This window comes from Rattus rattus, chromosome 3 (genome assembly GCF_011064425.1).
Source record: "Rattus rattus isolate New Zealand chromosome 3, Rrattus_CSIRO_v1, whole genome shotgun sequence".
NCBI lineage: Eukaryota > Metazoa > Chordata > Mammalia > Rodentia > Muridae > Rattus > Rattus rattus.
Window position 1 is genome coordinate 117,369,614 of NC_046156.1, and position 16,185 is coordinate 117,385,798.

General features: G+C 41.1%; 1 protein-coding gene across 1 annotated transcript in view; it reads left to right on the forward strand.

The window, feature by feature from the left end:
* The first annotated feature begins 4,641 nt into the window (after positions 1-4,641).
* Positions 4,642-16,185, forward strand: part of Bbs7 (Bardet-Biedl syndrome 7) — a 39,666-nt gene continuing 28,122 nt past the window's right edge. Inside the window, exons 1-7 of the mRNA XM_032898495.1 lie at positions 4,642-4,758; positions 5,838-5,903; positions 8,743-8,805; positions 9,573-9,748; positions 12,120-12,306; positions 14,458-14,530; positions 15,263-15,379. Of these exons, the coding sequence (XP_032754386.1) occupies positions 4,723-4,758; positions 5,838-5,903; positions 8,743-8,805; positions 9,573-9,748; positions 12,120-12,306; positions 14,458-14,530; positions 15,263-15,379 (718 nt within the window). The 5' untranslated portion in view covers positions 4,642-4,722. The remainder of the gene's footprint in view (positions 4,759-5,837; positions 5,904-8,742; positions 8,806-9,572; positions 9,749-12,119; positions 12,307-14,457; positions 14,531-15,262; positions 15,380-16,185) is intronic.

Sequence of the window (16,185 nt, forward strand, 5' to 3'; positions counted from 1 at the left end):
TCCCCTTCTTCACAGTTTCGAGTTATGAGTAGAGAACACAGGTGATGATCAGTTTGGTGGGCACTGTTTATGCCCTGCCTTGATCCCCTGTGCTGAGCTGCACCCCCAGCTCCCTGATACTCTGGAGCAGTTCCCAGCTAGTCTCTGTGACAAAAGGAAGTAACTTCCCCTGTGGCTAATGTCTGCCTGGCTATGGGCACAAAAGGCTGTCCCTCATACCAATGAAAGGCTAACCTTTTGGCACAATCCTTGACCTAAGAGCACTCTCAAACTGATAAAAATCCTTAACTTTTCACCCTGCCTTTTCTAACTCCATTTTGCCTGGGAGCTTCCTACAAGGATTCACTGCACCCAAGCCTGATTAGGTTTTACTTTTGGAAATACACTGGAAGGCACGGGTCACTGAGGGTTAGTAAATGGATTACTGTCAGAATTAATATTTCTGTGGGGGTTAAAGAGGACTGTGAGTCAGCTTTTGTTCTCCCATCTGGTGTGCAGGCAGAAGACGCTGCAAAGCAGGGCTCAATGGTGTGGTGACAAAGTTCAGAGAGGGCACATAGTAACGGACCCAATCACTCTGTCCACAAAATGACATTGAGATGCTTAGAGGTTTGTCACTGACTCATGACTTCTCTCTTGTCATCTCTTGCTTTTTTGTGTGTTTGCTTCTGTTCCTTTCTCAGTCAAAAACAAGATAAATACAACACTCGGATTATGGTTTAAATAGTATATATAACAAATTTGGAAGTTTGTAAAGAAATGCTGTGTAAGCTTTATTTTGAGAAATTTCAGGTTTTAGAATACATTACTAGTGTCTTTTGTTGAGAGGTTGTTGTTGCTGTGTGTGTGTGTGCGTGTGTGTGCATGCATGTGTGTGTGTGTGTGTGTGTGTGTGTGTGTGTGTGTGTGTGTGTTCATTATATTGTTGATGCTCTCACCTCAAAGAAGACATGGCCCAGGAACATGGATTCAGGTTGCTTGGTCAGAAGTGTTCCAACATGGAAGGGATTACATGAACTTCTATAGATCCAGAACTAAAGAAAGCCATGCCATAAATTAAGGCATTTACCAAATGCAGTGATGGGCCGTCATGTATGCAGTTTCTAGATACTGTCTGACCACATCCTTAAATTCGGGGTACAGGGAGATAATGCTGTCATGCTAACATATTGAAAATATTTTAACTAATAGTTGAAAGGAAGTTAGGTCTTACAAATGTGTGAAGAAATGGCTGTAAGGGGATTAAAAATCACCCCAAGTGGTTTGGGTTTTGGACCTGCAATTCTCCACAATTGTTCTTATGATTCCCTACAGAAGCATGGGTGTGGCTTTCTGTCTCTCAGTTCACAGTATTCTGCATATAAACCCTTTGTCAGATAGGGTTACATCTGACATTACAGATTACGTCTCCTGGCATCTGTAAGCTCTTTCTTTAGTCTTTTGCTTGTTTCTTTTGCTCCCAGAAGCTTCTCAGTCTCGTGCATCCCGATGTGTCTATTGTGTATTTGTTTCCTGAGCTTTGTGGATGATTTCGTCCAGACCATCATCACCTGCATCAAAGTCCTGGTGTAATTCCCTCACCTTCTGTCCTGCAGTATTCCACTTGTTTGTTTTGAGATGGAATCCCTATGTATACTTGGCTGTCCTGGAACTCACTGTGTAGCCAAGGCTGGCCTTGAACTCCAGGCTTGCCTGTTTCTACCTCTGAGTACTGGGATTATAAGCAGGTCCTACCTCTGTCTGCTGTTTTATAGCTTCCAGTATTACATTCGGATCTTTGTTTTCCATTGGTTTCTGTGTAGGGTTAGAGATAAGAGTCAGGTTTAGTTCTTGTTTGTAGACTCTCAGCTTTTCCAACATCATTTATTGAAGAGTTCATTTTCTCAATCGCTGTTTGGAGCACTTCTGTTGAGAGTCAGTTGGCTGTAGGTGCTCAGGATTACTTCTAAGCTTTTTATTTTGTTCTTTTGTCTATTTGTAGGATTCAGGTCAGTACTAAGCTGGCTCTGTTACTATATGGCTGTGGTGTTTCTTGAGACCAGATGCTATCATGCTGCTAGCTCTGTTCTTTTTGGTATTTGGGGATTTTTGTGTCTCCATAAACATTTAGGATTTCTTTTCTAGTTCTTTGAAGAACACCGTTGGTATTTTGATGAGATTGTGCAGAATCTATGTATCACTTTAAGTTATCGTGGACAGCTTAACAGTATTAATTCTTCCAATTCAAGGATTCCTTTTTCTTGTGTGTTTCTGTGGGTGAAAGATGAGTTTTTTCCATTAGTTTTTTGTTTGTCTTTTGAGACAGGGTCTCACTGTTCAGCTCCGGCTGTCCGGGAATTCACAGAGATCCACCTGCCTCTACTTCCTTCGATGGGATTCAAGGAGGGCACCACCACATCTGGCTATTCCCATCCTTGATACAATTCATCCCTAAGCCCGTTATCGTCAAGTGACCTCACACCCAGTGATGCGGTGCTGACAAAGCTAGGGCTCTGTGAATGTTAGGAAGCACTCTGCTACCCGAGCCACAGCCCCAGAAGCCCTAGACTATTCATTTAGTTAGTAAATAAATTATCTCACAAAGTTTGGTGCACAAAATGGTGGTTTTCATATGTTAATTTTGCACACCTCAGTTTTACAGACTTAATTTATTAGTCCTAGTACTCTTGGCAGGTCTTTAGGTCTTCCTATGTACAGTTCATATCGTGTGCAGCCAGAGACAATGTAACTTCTTTTTCTATTCTTATACTTTTACTGCTTTCTCTTCCTGATTACTCTACAGCCCAGTCCTCTACTAAGAGCGACGAACGGGGATGCTCTAATCTTTCTCCAGATCTTAGGAGAAATACTTCCAGGTTTCCCCCTTCACTTTGACACTGGCTGTGGACTTGTGTGATAAAGCCTTTATGATGACACGTGATGTTTTATTTATTTTATATACATCAGTGTTTTGTCTGCATGTATGTGTGCATGGGAGTGTCAGATCCCCTGGGACTGGAGCTACAGACAATTGTAAGCTGCCATGTGGGTGCAAGGAATTGAACCCAGGTCGTCTGGAAGAGCAGCTAGCGTTTTTAATCACTCAGCCTTCTCTCTAGCCCTGACACACATTCTTTATACAGTTAGATTTGGTCAAAGTTTTTGTCACAAAAGGATGTTGATTTTTATTTTTTGTTCTTTTCAAGACAGGTTTTCACCATGTTACCCAGGGCTTTTAATTTGTGACGGCCTTACCCAGACCTAGGGGTAGCTGGCCTTACAGGTGTGCTTCACTGCTCCTGGCTGGGATGATGTCTTTGTTGTGCTGTTGAAATTGTGGCTAGTTTGTTTGTTTGTTTTGAAATTTTTACTTCTTCGTGTTATCAGTGATCTCTGTCTAGGTTTTTCATTTCCTTCTTTCCCTCCTTCTTTCTCCTTTTTTTTTCTTTCTATTTTTAAGTTTTAAAGAAAATAAGTTCGGTTTTGCTCACAATTCTGGCCCAGACCAGTTGGAAGGATTGCACCTGATGATGCTTTTTTTGTTTTGTTAGCAGAGTCTGAAGGGAGCACAAGACATGTGGCAAGAGGCCGTGTGTGTGTGTGTGTGTGTGTGTGTATCTTGTGTTCTTGTCTCATTTTGGTATGAGGAAGAGTTTGGAAAAGCCCCATCCTTTTCAGTTTTAGGAAATAGTCTGGGAAGAATTGGTGGTTTTGTTTGAAGTCGCCAGTCCTGGACATTTTTAGTTGACGTCTCATCACTTGATATTGGATTACTCAGATTTTTCTGGGTCATTACTGTTTAGTTTCTCTGTTTATTCTATTGTTTCAAACTCATCTCTTTGGTATTAATTTTTTGATTTGATTTGTTTGATCCAGAGTCTTGTACTGTGGCCCTGGGGGAAGCGGTGAGGTGTGGGGGTGGGTAGCTGGAGAATGGGAGGAAGGAAATTGGCAAGATGTCCCAGCAGTTAAAAGAACGTGCCACCACACCCAATAGCCTGAGTTCTAGTCCCACAACCACAGGGTGGAGAGAATAACTCCTGAAAGCTGTCCTCTGACTTCCACATGCATACCTCCACCATACACACACACACACACACACACACTACATACATAAATAGTTTGTGGGTTTTGTTGTTGTTTTAAAATTTGTGTGCTGTGCTGGAAGGTGGCTCGATGGTTAAGAGCACGTGCTGCTCTTGCACAGGGCCCAAGATTCCGTTTCTCAGCAAACACATGGGAGTCCCAAGGCCCTGGCCTCCTTAGAAGGCAACAAGCATGTGACACACATAAATACATCAGGCAATATTCATATACACACAGAATAGAGATGAATCTTTGAGGGGAAAATTTGTATGACAAAGCCTAAATCGAAGAACCAAGAGTGGAACAAGGCACAAAATAGGCGCTCCTGGAGAGCTTCATTCAGAGATGAAGGAACATGCTTGCAAAGCTGGGAGCAGGCCGCTGGCCTAGCCGCGCAGTGCTGGGAGGCGGAGAAAGCGTCTTGGTTGGCCTGGAAACCGGCTGAAGCCTGTAGACGTTCCCTCCGCCCAGCTTTCTAGGGGCCGCTCTCCGGGAGAGGGCGGGACTTCACGGTGGAGCTAAGACTGATCACGTGTGGAACCGGCGTTGCTGAGCGCCGCTGCCCCAACGCTAGCCGCCTAGTCGGTCTAGTGGTGGGCTCTCCCGGGGAAGGCTTCCTCTTTAGCAAGCGGGTCCGGCCCCTTCCTTGCGGTCGCCATGGATCTGACGTTAAGCCGAGCAGACTATCTCCAGGTAAACCGGTCGGCGGGTGCCCTCACGGCGGGACGCGGGCCTGGGGAAGCCACGGTGCCTCCAGGCCGGGGTCCTGGGGATGTCCCAGCCTTTCCCAGTGGTCTCAACTGCCCTGTCACCCCCCTGGGCCTGACCACACCAGCCATATTTCAGTAAACCATCACAGCCCTATTGAGCTTACTAAATCATCACAAAAATTTACCACTAATTAGTGCAAGTCAGGGGCCCAAAGAAGGTAAATACTTTGCCCCGTAGTAACAAATAATGTAGTTGCTAGTTGAATCAAAGCGCCGAGCCGGTATCCCTTTGGTGCATTACTTCTTCCATCCCTCTTAACCGTCTCTTAAGGGTTCTCCCTGGTAGAAACATCCGCTTAGTTTCCCAGGGGGCTGGGCCAGAGAGTTCGCTTTAGTATCTTATGGACGCTACAAACTCTCAAGATTTCTTGGATCTCTCCAATTGGTCACCATCTCTGTGATACCCAGTTTGAGTATAGGACCTACAATCCCCATGTTCATCTTCCCCAAGCTATGGTTCAAATCACTTGAAAATGTCAAACTAAACAGATTGCTTAAAACTTTAAGAGTGTGCCTAAAAATTCAGATTAAAGTCATTCCTGCACTACACGCGGTTTTCCCGGATTGGTTGTTTTTACGTTCTGGTGACAGTCACCTCTGCTGAGTAAGTCATGCTGCTTTCCTTCTCTGTGCCTTTTGTAAAATAGTCATGGTCAGTAACACTGGAATGTTATGACATCAGCAGTATGTTATTTCAGCAAAAGTCCCCTATTTTCAATCACGAATAATTGCCAAGGGCCTCTGAAGGTATTTTCTGAAACTCCTTGCCAGTAATGTTGTACAATTATTCTTTAACGTTTTGGGTTGTTTTGTGTATTCTGACTTTCTCTGAAATATTTTGTTATAATACAAGTTAACTGATAAGAATATATATTTCAGTTAAACAAAAAAAAAATAAAACTCATCAGGATCTGGTCTGTTCTTCCTAAATTTCCTGTGTAAGAACTTCAGATTACAGCATGTCCAAAAACCATTCACCAGTTGGCTGTTCTGTTTCCTTAGGTAGGAGTGACCTCTCAGAAGACTATGAAGTTGCTTCCTACCTCAAGACAAAGAGCTACACAAAAGGTGCTGTAGACACTGCCTTCTTCTCCTGCCTCTGACAGGACAGGCTCACATGGCCCTTCTTATTGGTAACTTAGTGAGTAACAGCTGCTGGTGTGATGGAAACGAACGGAAGGGAATAGGAGCAAATGTTGGACACTGATATTACATACAAGTAGTAAGTTGTGTGGGAAAACTTGATAAGAACCCATACATCATGCGCTTCAGTTGTGGTTCAGTGGTAGAGACTTATTTACCATGTTCCCTGAGATTAGTCCCTAACACTGAAAAAACAAACACAAAACATTCCATTTTTGGTAATAATTCACTCCGTGTAACAGGTTGTATAGGTATATGGAAAAAGACGTGTAAAGTACAACAGAACATTGAAAAAAATCATTTCTTTAAACTTTCTCTTTTGTTGTTGTTTTATTTTTACTTTTATTTTATTTACCGAACTCTCAATCTTCCTCCCTGAGCATCAGAAGGTGAGGGGTTGTAGGCATGCGCAGTTCTGCCTGCTTTAAATCCCCTCTCACTGAGTTATTGTTTTTATTGTTGAACCTTGTATTAGCTTGACTTCTTACAGACAAAAACTAGTTATTTTGTAGAGTAGTATGGTATCTTAATAGTTGCAGAGTAAATGTATTATCTTGATATGTTAACACGTATTAAGATGAATTACAAGATTTTTTTTTCTTGACTTAAATACGATATCTGGCCTTTGGTTGCATTTTTTTTCAGGTTATTTGTGTTTTTTTATTTATTCAGAAAATGTTTTCCATACATTATATTCTGGTCATGCTTTTCTGTTGCAGTGAATCCTTGAGGATCCTATCCAACATACTGCTCACCCAAGTACATAACTTTACTTTCCATCTCTCTTCTAAAAAAAAAAAAGAAGAAGAAGAAGATAGGAAGTATACGTGAAATAAAATAAAAAGGAACGCACAAAAATGGAAACCAAAGTGTTTAGGCAAAAGACCAATAAGTTAAAAAATACACAAGAAAAGCAATATGAGAGAAAAACCCACAAAACTACCCACCATTGAGTTCCTTTCCTGCTGGACAATTAATGCTCAGCTTTGCCTGAACTTTGACTAATATATCCTTTTTTTTTTTTTATTAACTTGAGTATTTCTTATTTACATTTCGAATGTTATTGCCTTTCCCGGTTTCCGGGCCAACATCTCCCTCCCCTTCTATATGGGTGTTCACCTCCCCATCCTCCCCCCCATTACCGCCCTCCCCCCAACAATCACGTTCACTGGGGGTTCAGTCTTAGCAGGACCAAGGGCTTCCCCTTCCACTGGTGCTCTTACTAGGCTATTCATTGCTACCTATGAGGTTGGAGCCCAGGGTCAGTCCATGTATAGCCTTTGGGTAGTGGCTTAGTCCCTGAAAGCTCTGGTTGCTTGGCATTGTTGTTCATATGGGGTCTCGAGCCCCTTCAAGCTCTTCCAGTCCTTTCTCTGATTCCTTCAACGGGGGTCCCGTTCTCAGTTCAGGGGTTTGCTGCTGGCATTCACCTATGTATTTGCTGTATTCTGGCTGTGTCTCTCAGGAGAGATCTACATCCGGTTCCTGTCAGCCTGCACTTCTTTGCTTCATCCATCTTATCTAGTTTGGTGGCTGTATATGTATAGGCCACATGTGGGGCAGGCTCTGAATGGGTGTTCCTTCAGGCTCTGTTCTAAACTTTGCCTCCCTATTCCCTGCCAAAGGTATTCTTGTTCCCCTTTTAAAGAAGGAGTGAAGCATTCACACTTTGGTCATCCTTCTTGAGTTTCATGTGTTCTGTGCTTCTAGGGTAATTCAAGCATTTGGGCTAATAGCCACTTATCAATGAGTGCATACCATGTGTGTTTCTCTGTGATTGGGTTACCTCACTCAGGATGATATTTTCCAGTTCCATCCATTTGCCTATGAATTTCATAAAGTCATTGTTTTTGATAGCTGAGTAATATGCCATTGTGTAGATGTACCACATTTTCTCTATCCATTTCTCTGTTGAAAGGCATCTGGGTTCTTTCCAGCTTCTGGCTATTATAAATAAGGCTGCTATGAACATAGTGGAGCATGAGTCTTTTTTATATGTTGGGGCATCTTTTGGGTATATGCCCAAGAGAGGTATAGCTGGGTCCTCAGGTAGTTCAATGTCCAGTTTTCTGAGGAACCTCCAGACTGATTTCCAGAATGGTTGTCTTTGGTTGCATTTTTGAAGTGATGTTTATCTGGGCAGTTCTTACAAATAAGGTATTTAGATATGTGCGAGAAATATGACATTTTAAACAGAATTTCAAGAGTAGCAAATCAAGATTATTGTTTACTATATTCTAGATACAGCACTTCCCAAAAAGTTTGCTCATTTAAATTGTTGAGGATCTGAAAGAACTCATTTATGTACATAGTATCAATACTTACTATATCTATATGATGATTAAATCTCAGAAATTCTTAAAATATTAAAATTAAATTCATCATGCTCACATGAAAACACTTTTATTAAAAGTATATTTTCGAAATAAGGTAACTTAAAGATAAGAGTGATGTTACATTTTTGCAAATTCTTAAATGTGTTCCATAAGCCAAGGTAGGTGGCCTCTCTTCTCTGCTTCCAGTGTGTTATGATGTTTTGTTTGGGTTGTGATACATAGGGAAACCTCGTTAAGTCAGTTTACATGGATCTATAGTTGAAATAGAGAAAAGTCTTCAAGTAGCTCTTTCAGATAACTATAACTTGTGATGCTATATTTAAATGTGATGAGGTTTCTTGGGTATCCCCGTAGTGTCATCTGAAGGCACCGGCAACCTTTTTACCATAACAGTAAGTGTAGACTCTGAATCCCCGTATGTCTTCCAGGTGGTCATTGGAGATCAAGATGGGGTGGTGATGTGCTTCGGCATGAAGAAAGGCGAGGCTATGGTGAGTGGAGCCAATGTTTTAGGGCAGCAGTTTTCTCTAAAGATAGATACATTACTTGCTGGGTACTGTTGTTGTAAAAATATAAAAAATAAAATGCTGTCTTTTATCCCCCACTAGATCCGGCACCGCCGTGCCCCGTGATATCTGCTAGATATCTTACCTGAAACACACATCCCAACTCCGAGGCAGCCCACTACCATCACACTCTCCCAACCTCAGCTCTCCACAAGAAAGACCACACAACACAGTAACCTCTGATCTAATTGATAAGATATAATTGCCCACCTAAACATACAAAGCCCGGTACACATCCATCCCTTAACATTCACAGCAACCTGTAAATACACAGAGCAGAATCTTAATGTCAGCCTCCATGTTATCTCTTTCGGCTCCTCTGTCTCCTCCTCTTCCTTCAAACTTTTCTCCTGTCCATCCTTCCTTCTCCTCCAATGACAGGCCTCCTTCTATCCTGTACCTGCCCTCACCTGTATTTTACAGATTAAATGGGGAGAAGGTTCTGGTGAAGTCACCTGAGTCCTGAGTATGTAACTAGGCAGCTGTCCTTGGGGGCAGTGGAATTAGCATCAAAATACAGATAACTCCAGGGCAAACCATAACTGGGTACTCCTAAGTTAATGTCTTCCTAAAATATAGAAGTGGAAAATAAATTGTAACATAGTTTAAAAATCATAGCTTTTATAGTAAAGGAAAATGTTTATAGTGTAATAACTTGTACTCTTAACTTTTTCCCCATTTGATTTTTGCAGTCAGTGTTCAAGACTTTACCAGGGCAGAAGGTTTCCAGGCTGGAACTAGGAGGGGCTCTGAATACGCCTCAGGAGAAAATCTTCATTGCTGCAGGGTCCGAGATTAGAGGCTTTACAAAGAGAGGGAAACAGTTTCTCTCTTTTGAAACAAACCTCACGGAAAGCATTAAAGCTATGTATGTTTTGCTCTCTTTTATGTTTATATATGTATCTATAACACATTGGGCTGAGGGAAACATCTGATGAGTTACATTAGTATACATTAATCAAAAAGTCAGCTGCCTGCGCTTTAAAATATGAGTGTCCTAAATGACTACTCTCACGTCACCAGGTACATATCTGGCTCCAATTTCCATTTTCTGGAAAAGAAAATTGGCCCCAGGTATTCCATTAGTCAGAGCCTGAAATCAATACACAGTTGATTGGCTGTTGAACTATTTGCAACTTCACATTGCTTTTGTGTCTGTGTGGTGTGTGTGTGTGTGTGTGTCTGTTTCTGTGTGTGTTTGTCTGTGCACTCACATTTGCTTTCTGTTTTATGAACATTTCTAAACATATTTTATATTTTTATTTGATACATAGTAATTGTGTTCATTTGTAAGTCACAGAGTGACATTAATACATGTATATGATGTGTGATTTCAGGTTAGAGTAATTAGCATATTCATCACCTCTGACATAATTTATGTTGGGAACATTCTAAAACCTAATTATTTCAAATTGTGAAGTTGTATACATTCAGTTTCACTGTCTGGTTCAGTTATAATTATGATAATGATAAGATATATGTAAAAAGTTAAAAAAAAAAAAACCCTAGGTCACAGGTTCTTGTTCCTCAAGTGTCTTCGGTAGTTTTGGTTTTGAGGTCACGATATTGTGTTAAAAGGGTGACTGGTCCCTGGATGTGGTGGCTCTTGTCTGTAATCCCCTTACTTGGGAGACTGAGGCAGAGGGCTGTCACAAATTGGAGACCCATCTGGAGTGTATAATGAATTCACCACCCACATGGGCCACAGCAGAGTGAGACTTCTGGCATGTGAAATTTCACGGTTAAAAATTTAGACTTTGTTTATTTTCTATTGAGTGGTGGGGGAAGCGGGGAAGAGACAGAGATGGGCCTGCGGTGCTGTGGTTTATGGTAGAGATCAGAGAAGGACTTCATAGAGTGACTCTCCTGCCTTCGTGTGAGTTCTGGGGGAGAATTCAGGTCCCCAGGCTTTACTTGGCAAGCTCTTTACCTTCTGGGCCATCTTGTCAGAAATTTTAGTTTTGAGCCATGGTAGCTAGAGAGGCCTTAAAGTTCATGTAACTGCCTTCTTTTTTTTATTTGTATTTATTTATTTGTTTATTTACTTATTTATTTATTTATTCACTTTATATGCCAATTGCCATCCCCCTACTCCAGGTCCCCACCCTCACACTGTCCCTTCCCCAATGTCCCCTCCTTTCTCCTCTTCTCGAAACCCTGTTCACCAAGAGCTTCTTGAAGACTAACAGCACTAGCCTCCCTACATGTGACAAGCAGAGTAACCAGGAGTGGCTTTCACGTTTCTTCCTTTGCTGCAAAGCAGCCAAGTTGTACATGTGGCCAGAGGCCTGGCTTGGACACCACTAGCTGACGGCGTCTCTGCACAGTGGACAGAGCCATGTGTTACTCTGTGCGCTGCAGAGCACTTCTCATGACTGCGAGGACTTTAACAAGTCTGGTCTGGTGAAGTCAGACAAGAATTCAGCAGCAACAAGTGAACATGATTTCAAATGGTTCTTAAAGATATCTAATGTGTTTGAAATGACCTCGTAGATCGAGAACTAGGAACTTGCTTATCAGCTACATTTTGTTAAAGCCCATCTTAAATGAACTTATTTCTGAGATAACATTCTAATGAAGGCATTTCCACCATTCATCATTTACTTTAAAGTCAATTGAGATGCACCTTTCTAGGCGCATTAGAGTGAAGCGAACTCTGGAGCGGAAGTTATCCCCACCTGCAGTCTATCACAACATGAGCCATTTGTGCTGGTAACATTTCGCTATTCAGTTATAAGAGGGATAACACCCTATAGGATTCTCAGTGTTAATGTGTTACTTTGGGCATATCAATTAGAACAGGGCTTGGCAAATGGTACACATTAAAAAAGTTTCTCTATTGATGATGTTTTAGAAAAACAAAAAACTTCAGATACTTGTTCTTAGTTTTCTGAGCCTTTTAGTGAGCAGCCTAATGTACACTCCTCATTTACAGTTTTAGAATCAGAAGTGTTATATCAAATGGCTAAAGATCAGAGCTGCAGGGTTTGTACCCATAACCCCACACTTAGTGGGTACAGTCAGTGGATAATGGTTATTACAGTGAGGTTAAGGACAGCCTGGAACTACTCAAGAACCTGTCTATGGGGGAGGGGTATAGAGATTAAGTGGGGGAAATGAAAAACAGTTACCTTTATAAAATGTAAGTAAACTGTTTTCATCTGTTAAAAAAAAAAAAAAAGTCAGCTGCCTGTGCTTTAAAATATGAGTGTCCTAAACGACTACTCTCATGTCACCAGGTACATATCTGGCTCCGACCTCTTCCTCAGTGCCAGTTACATCTATAATCACTATTGTGACTGCAAAGACCAAAACTATTACCTTTCTGGGGACAAAATCAATGATGTCATCTGCCTTCCTGTGGAAAGGTTATCCCGTGTGACACCGGTGTTGGCCTGCCAGGACAGGGTTCTCCGAGTCTTACAGGTGATGTCCTTGAATTTTTATAACTCTTCATTATTCAGTAAATCATCGTGAGGGCCATATGCTTTAAGGTTACTTTAATGCTTCCTACTTTAAGTACCCTATGTAAAGGTGAATGTGAAAAAATATTTTTACATTTGATAATTTCTTATTTCAGGCAAATGTGTTGAAATCTTTTGAACATTTTTAGAATATATATAGAGAGAGGGAAATGGCTACCTTCTGCTCACCCATTCCCAGTTCGGAATTCCCACCATCAGATAGAGAACTTTGATATGGATACCTACTGTCCACACTGTCCACACTGTCCTCGCACTGTCTCCACACTGTCTACACTGTCCTCGTACTATCTACACTGTCCATACTGTCCACACTGTCCACACACTGTCTACACTGTCCCCACTGTCCATACTGTCCTCACTGTACTCACACTGTCTATACTGTCCACACTGTCTACACTGTCCTCGCACTGTCTACACTGTCCATACTGTCCACACTGTCCACACACTGTCTACACTGTCCTCGCACTGTCCACCCTGTCCCTACTGTCCCCACTTGCCCCTTCATTATCTTTCTAGTCCTCAAAAACTAAAAGAAAAACTGGGCAGAAGAGGAGGTAACAAATAATTTGAACGTATTTATCACATATGGAATAAAGTATTCGGTAAATAACTCATTGCATAAATAAATGGTAGAATATTTGCCCAATGTGCTTGAAACCCAGCGTGACAGCCCAATGTTGCGGAACAGCCTTGAAATCTCAGCATACAGAGGCACAGGCAGGAGAATCAGAAAGTCAGCATCACCCTTACCTTTGTAGGGAGTCGTTTGAGATCTGCCCGGGATGTGTGAGATCCTGTTTCAAAATATACAAAGCAGGAATGGTCAAGCATTCAGCCAGAAGTTACCTAGCTGATTTCTAGATTTTGCTGTTTCATAAGAGGCTATCTGTATTCTGTCTTATATTAATTTGCTTAATTATTTATTTACTTATTTATCATTTTATTTATTTTTTTTTAGACATGGTATTACCATATAGTTTCTGTATGGACCAGAACTTTGTAGACCAAGATAGCCTCAGACTCAGAGAGATCCACAAGTCTCTCCCTCCCAAGTGGTCCAAAAGGGGTCAAAGGTGTGTGCTGTCATGCCTGCCTGTATTCTTATTGCTAAGAATAAATAAAATTAATCACCAAGGGCCTGTGAGAGGAGGAACAGAGCCTTTTCCTTCTGCTGCGCTCATTTCTCCTTTCCTGCCTTTGATAATATGCCATCCTCTGAACTTGCCTCTTTACAACTGTGGATGTTCCTTCTTTACTTGTAGATATCTAGAAATGTTAAAATGATTAATGAAGGATATGCATATGCTTTTTCCCGTGTGCTAAATCTACATTAAAATCTTTTAAGTAGTATAGTATATTCACCGAGTTATGTACGTGGCAAAATTAAAACAAACAAAACAAATGCAAGGCCCCAGTCTGTTTCTTATCTAAGCAGTAGACGGGCCTGCCTCTTTGCCTTGGGAGTTTGGAGACTACCAAAGGGCAAAGCCAGAATTCTCTTATGAGCAGTTAGGGGTGCTCAGAGTTTTGAAGGTGTTCTATGTTAAACTCCAGTTTATACCAGAGAAGACAAGAAATGACACTTGTTCCTGAAAAGTTTTCAAAGGGTTCACCAGTCTGTAGTCTGCAGATAAACAACATATTAGAAATAAGAACTCCTCTGTCCAGAAGCTCATTGAGTTGTTTGGTCTTTGGATCTGGTAATATGAGTTTTCTTTTTCTGATAAAGATCAAAGTTAAAAAATGAAAGCAGGGTTGGGGATTTAGCTCAGTGGTAGAGTGCTTGCCTAGCAAGCGCAAGGCCCTGGGTTCGGTCCCCAGCTCCAAAAAAAAGAAAAAGAAAAAAAAAATGAAAGCAATTGAAAGTAGAGGATATATTATGTATTTTTCTCCTTGACGTATATATTTCATTTCCAGTGTGTTAATATATGCAACATTATTGACAAGCACATTCGTATTTATAACCTACTTTCTCAAAGCACTTTTATTTTAAATGTTTTTATGAGTTATATATTTACATATAGATATTTCTAATCATTTCTCCTATTCTTTTGACTGTTTTTCAGTTTTTAAATTTCTTGTTTTCCTGCAGGGATCTGATGTGACGTATGAAATCGAGGTTCCTGGTCCACCCACTGTCTTAGCGCTACATAATGGAGACGGAGGTAGTCACACCCAATGGTCACAGTCAGTCATGCGTGCAAAGAGGAAGTCAAGATGGAGTTGTTACTGTGTAGTAGCAGTGCGCTCTCTTCCACTCACTTCCTGCTCAGTTATGATTCACAAATCACTGGGCTTCCTCATCTTGAAATCAGTTGTGGGAATGTGCTTCACCATGTGACATTCTAATTCCTATAACCATAACTGCACAGTGCAGGGGAACATGTTTGGTTCTCTTTGATGACATTGTGGTCGTACTAAGAGCATAGAGCTGGAGGCCATTGTTAGGATTCCATAGGAACGAGCTCAGAGCAGAGGAGTAGTAATAGTCTCCAGTTTAGACGCTTACGGACCAGCTTTCTTACAAGGAAGAAATGCTAGATAGTCATTTTAGTTCAGAAAAAGTAAATGTAACTAAAAGGTATAAAGTCAACATTCTGGCATATATGGAATCTTTTTCTATTTTTATAAGTTTATTTTTCTGCTGCATAAAAACAAACTACATATGAATGGTATCATGATGTTTTGATACATATATACCTAATATTTCCCTTTAAAAAATTTCCCTTATTGTAGCATTTGAAAAATGAGATTTTTACATTAAAATGTTTTTAAGGGGTTGGGGATTTAGCTCAGTGATAGGCAAGCACAAGGCCCTGGGTTCAGTTCTCAGCTCAGGAAAAAAAAATGTTGTTAAAAGGTATTTGCATGTTTTTGTTTGTTTTAATTTTATCTAGGTGACTCTGGAGAAGGTCTTCTGTTCGGCACATCAGATGGAAGACTTGGGCTTATTCAGATCACAGCATCCAAACCAATACACAAATGGGAAATTCGAAATGACAAAAAGCGGGGAGGTAGGCTTCCGCACGGTTCAGGTTATGAAATGTCAAGAGTCATATGAAATGTCAAGAGTCATCTAATGCAATAGAGTGTGCAGTGTATTCTGTTTGATTTAGTTATATCAGACAGCAGGCTTACCTCTGACTTACCTACTATTTGGTTATGGCAACTCTTATACTATAGATGTGATTTTTAAAATAAGAAATGCTACTTGTAGTTTAGGATAGACATACAGGTTAATAGCTTTTAGTCCACACTAAACCCCACTGTAACTGGGATAGAGAATTAATTGGAATCTAGGACATAAGCAATGTAGTGGGTCAGAAACTATTCCAAGTTTTTAAAGACCTTACAGATTTCCAAAGATTTACGCCCAACTCGGCGTAACTCTGTTTCAGCACTGAAAACAGGGCCCAACTCTGTTTATGTACAGAGAGTTTGCTCATCTGTTCCTTTATCCTTAACAAATACTTCCTGTGCGAGAGAATGGGTGGTGACTGTGCGTGCTCACTGCCCCTGTCACCTGAAGAGAACACAATTTTAAATGTAATTACAAGTGAATCTTAAATGTAAGACAGTGAACGGTGAGGGAGGGATGGTGGGCACAGCTCCTCTTAGACTCAGTGCTAAGACTCAGAGGAAAAAGGTGCTGTAGGAAAGGCAATTAGAGCTGAGAAGTTTTGGGGAAAGAATATTCTAAGAGGAGGAAAAATAATCACGAAGCTCTTGAGACGGAGGTGGGCTAGAGTCATCGGAGGACACTCGAAAGACCAGTGTGGCTGAGCAGCAGTGCGGCCTGAGGAGAATCGCAGGAGCAGGG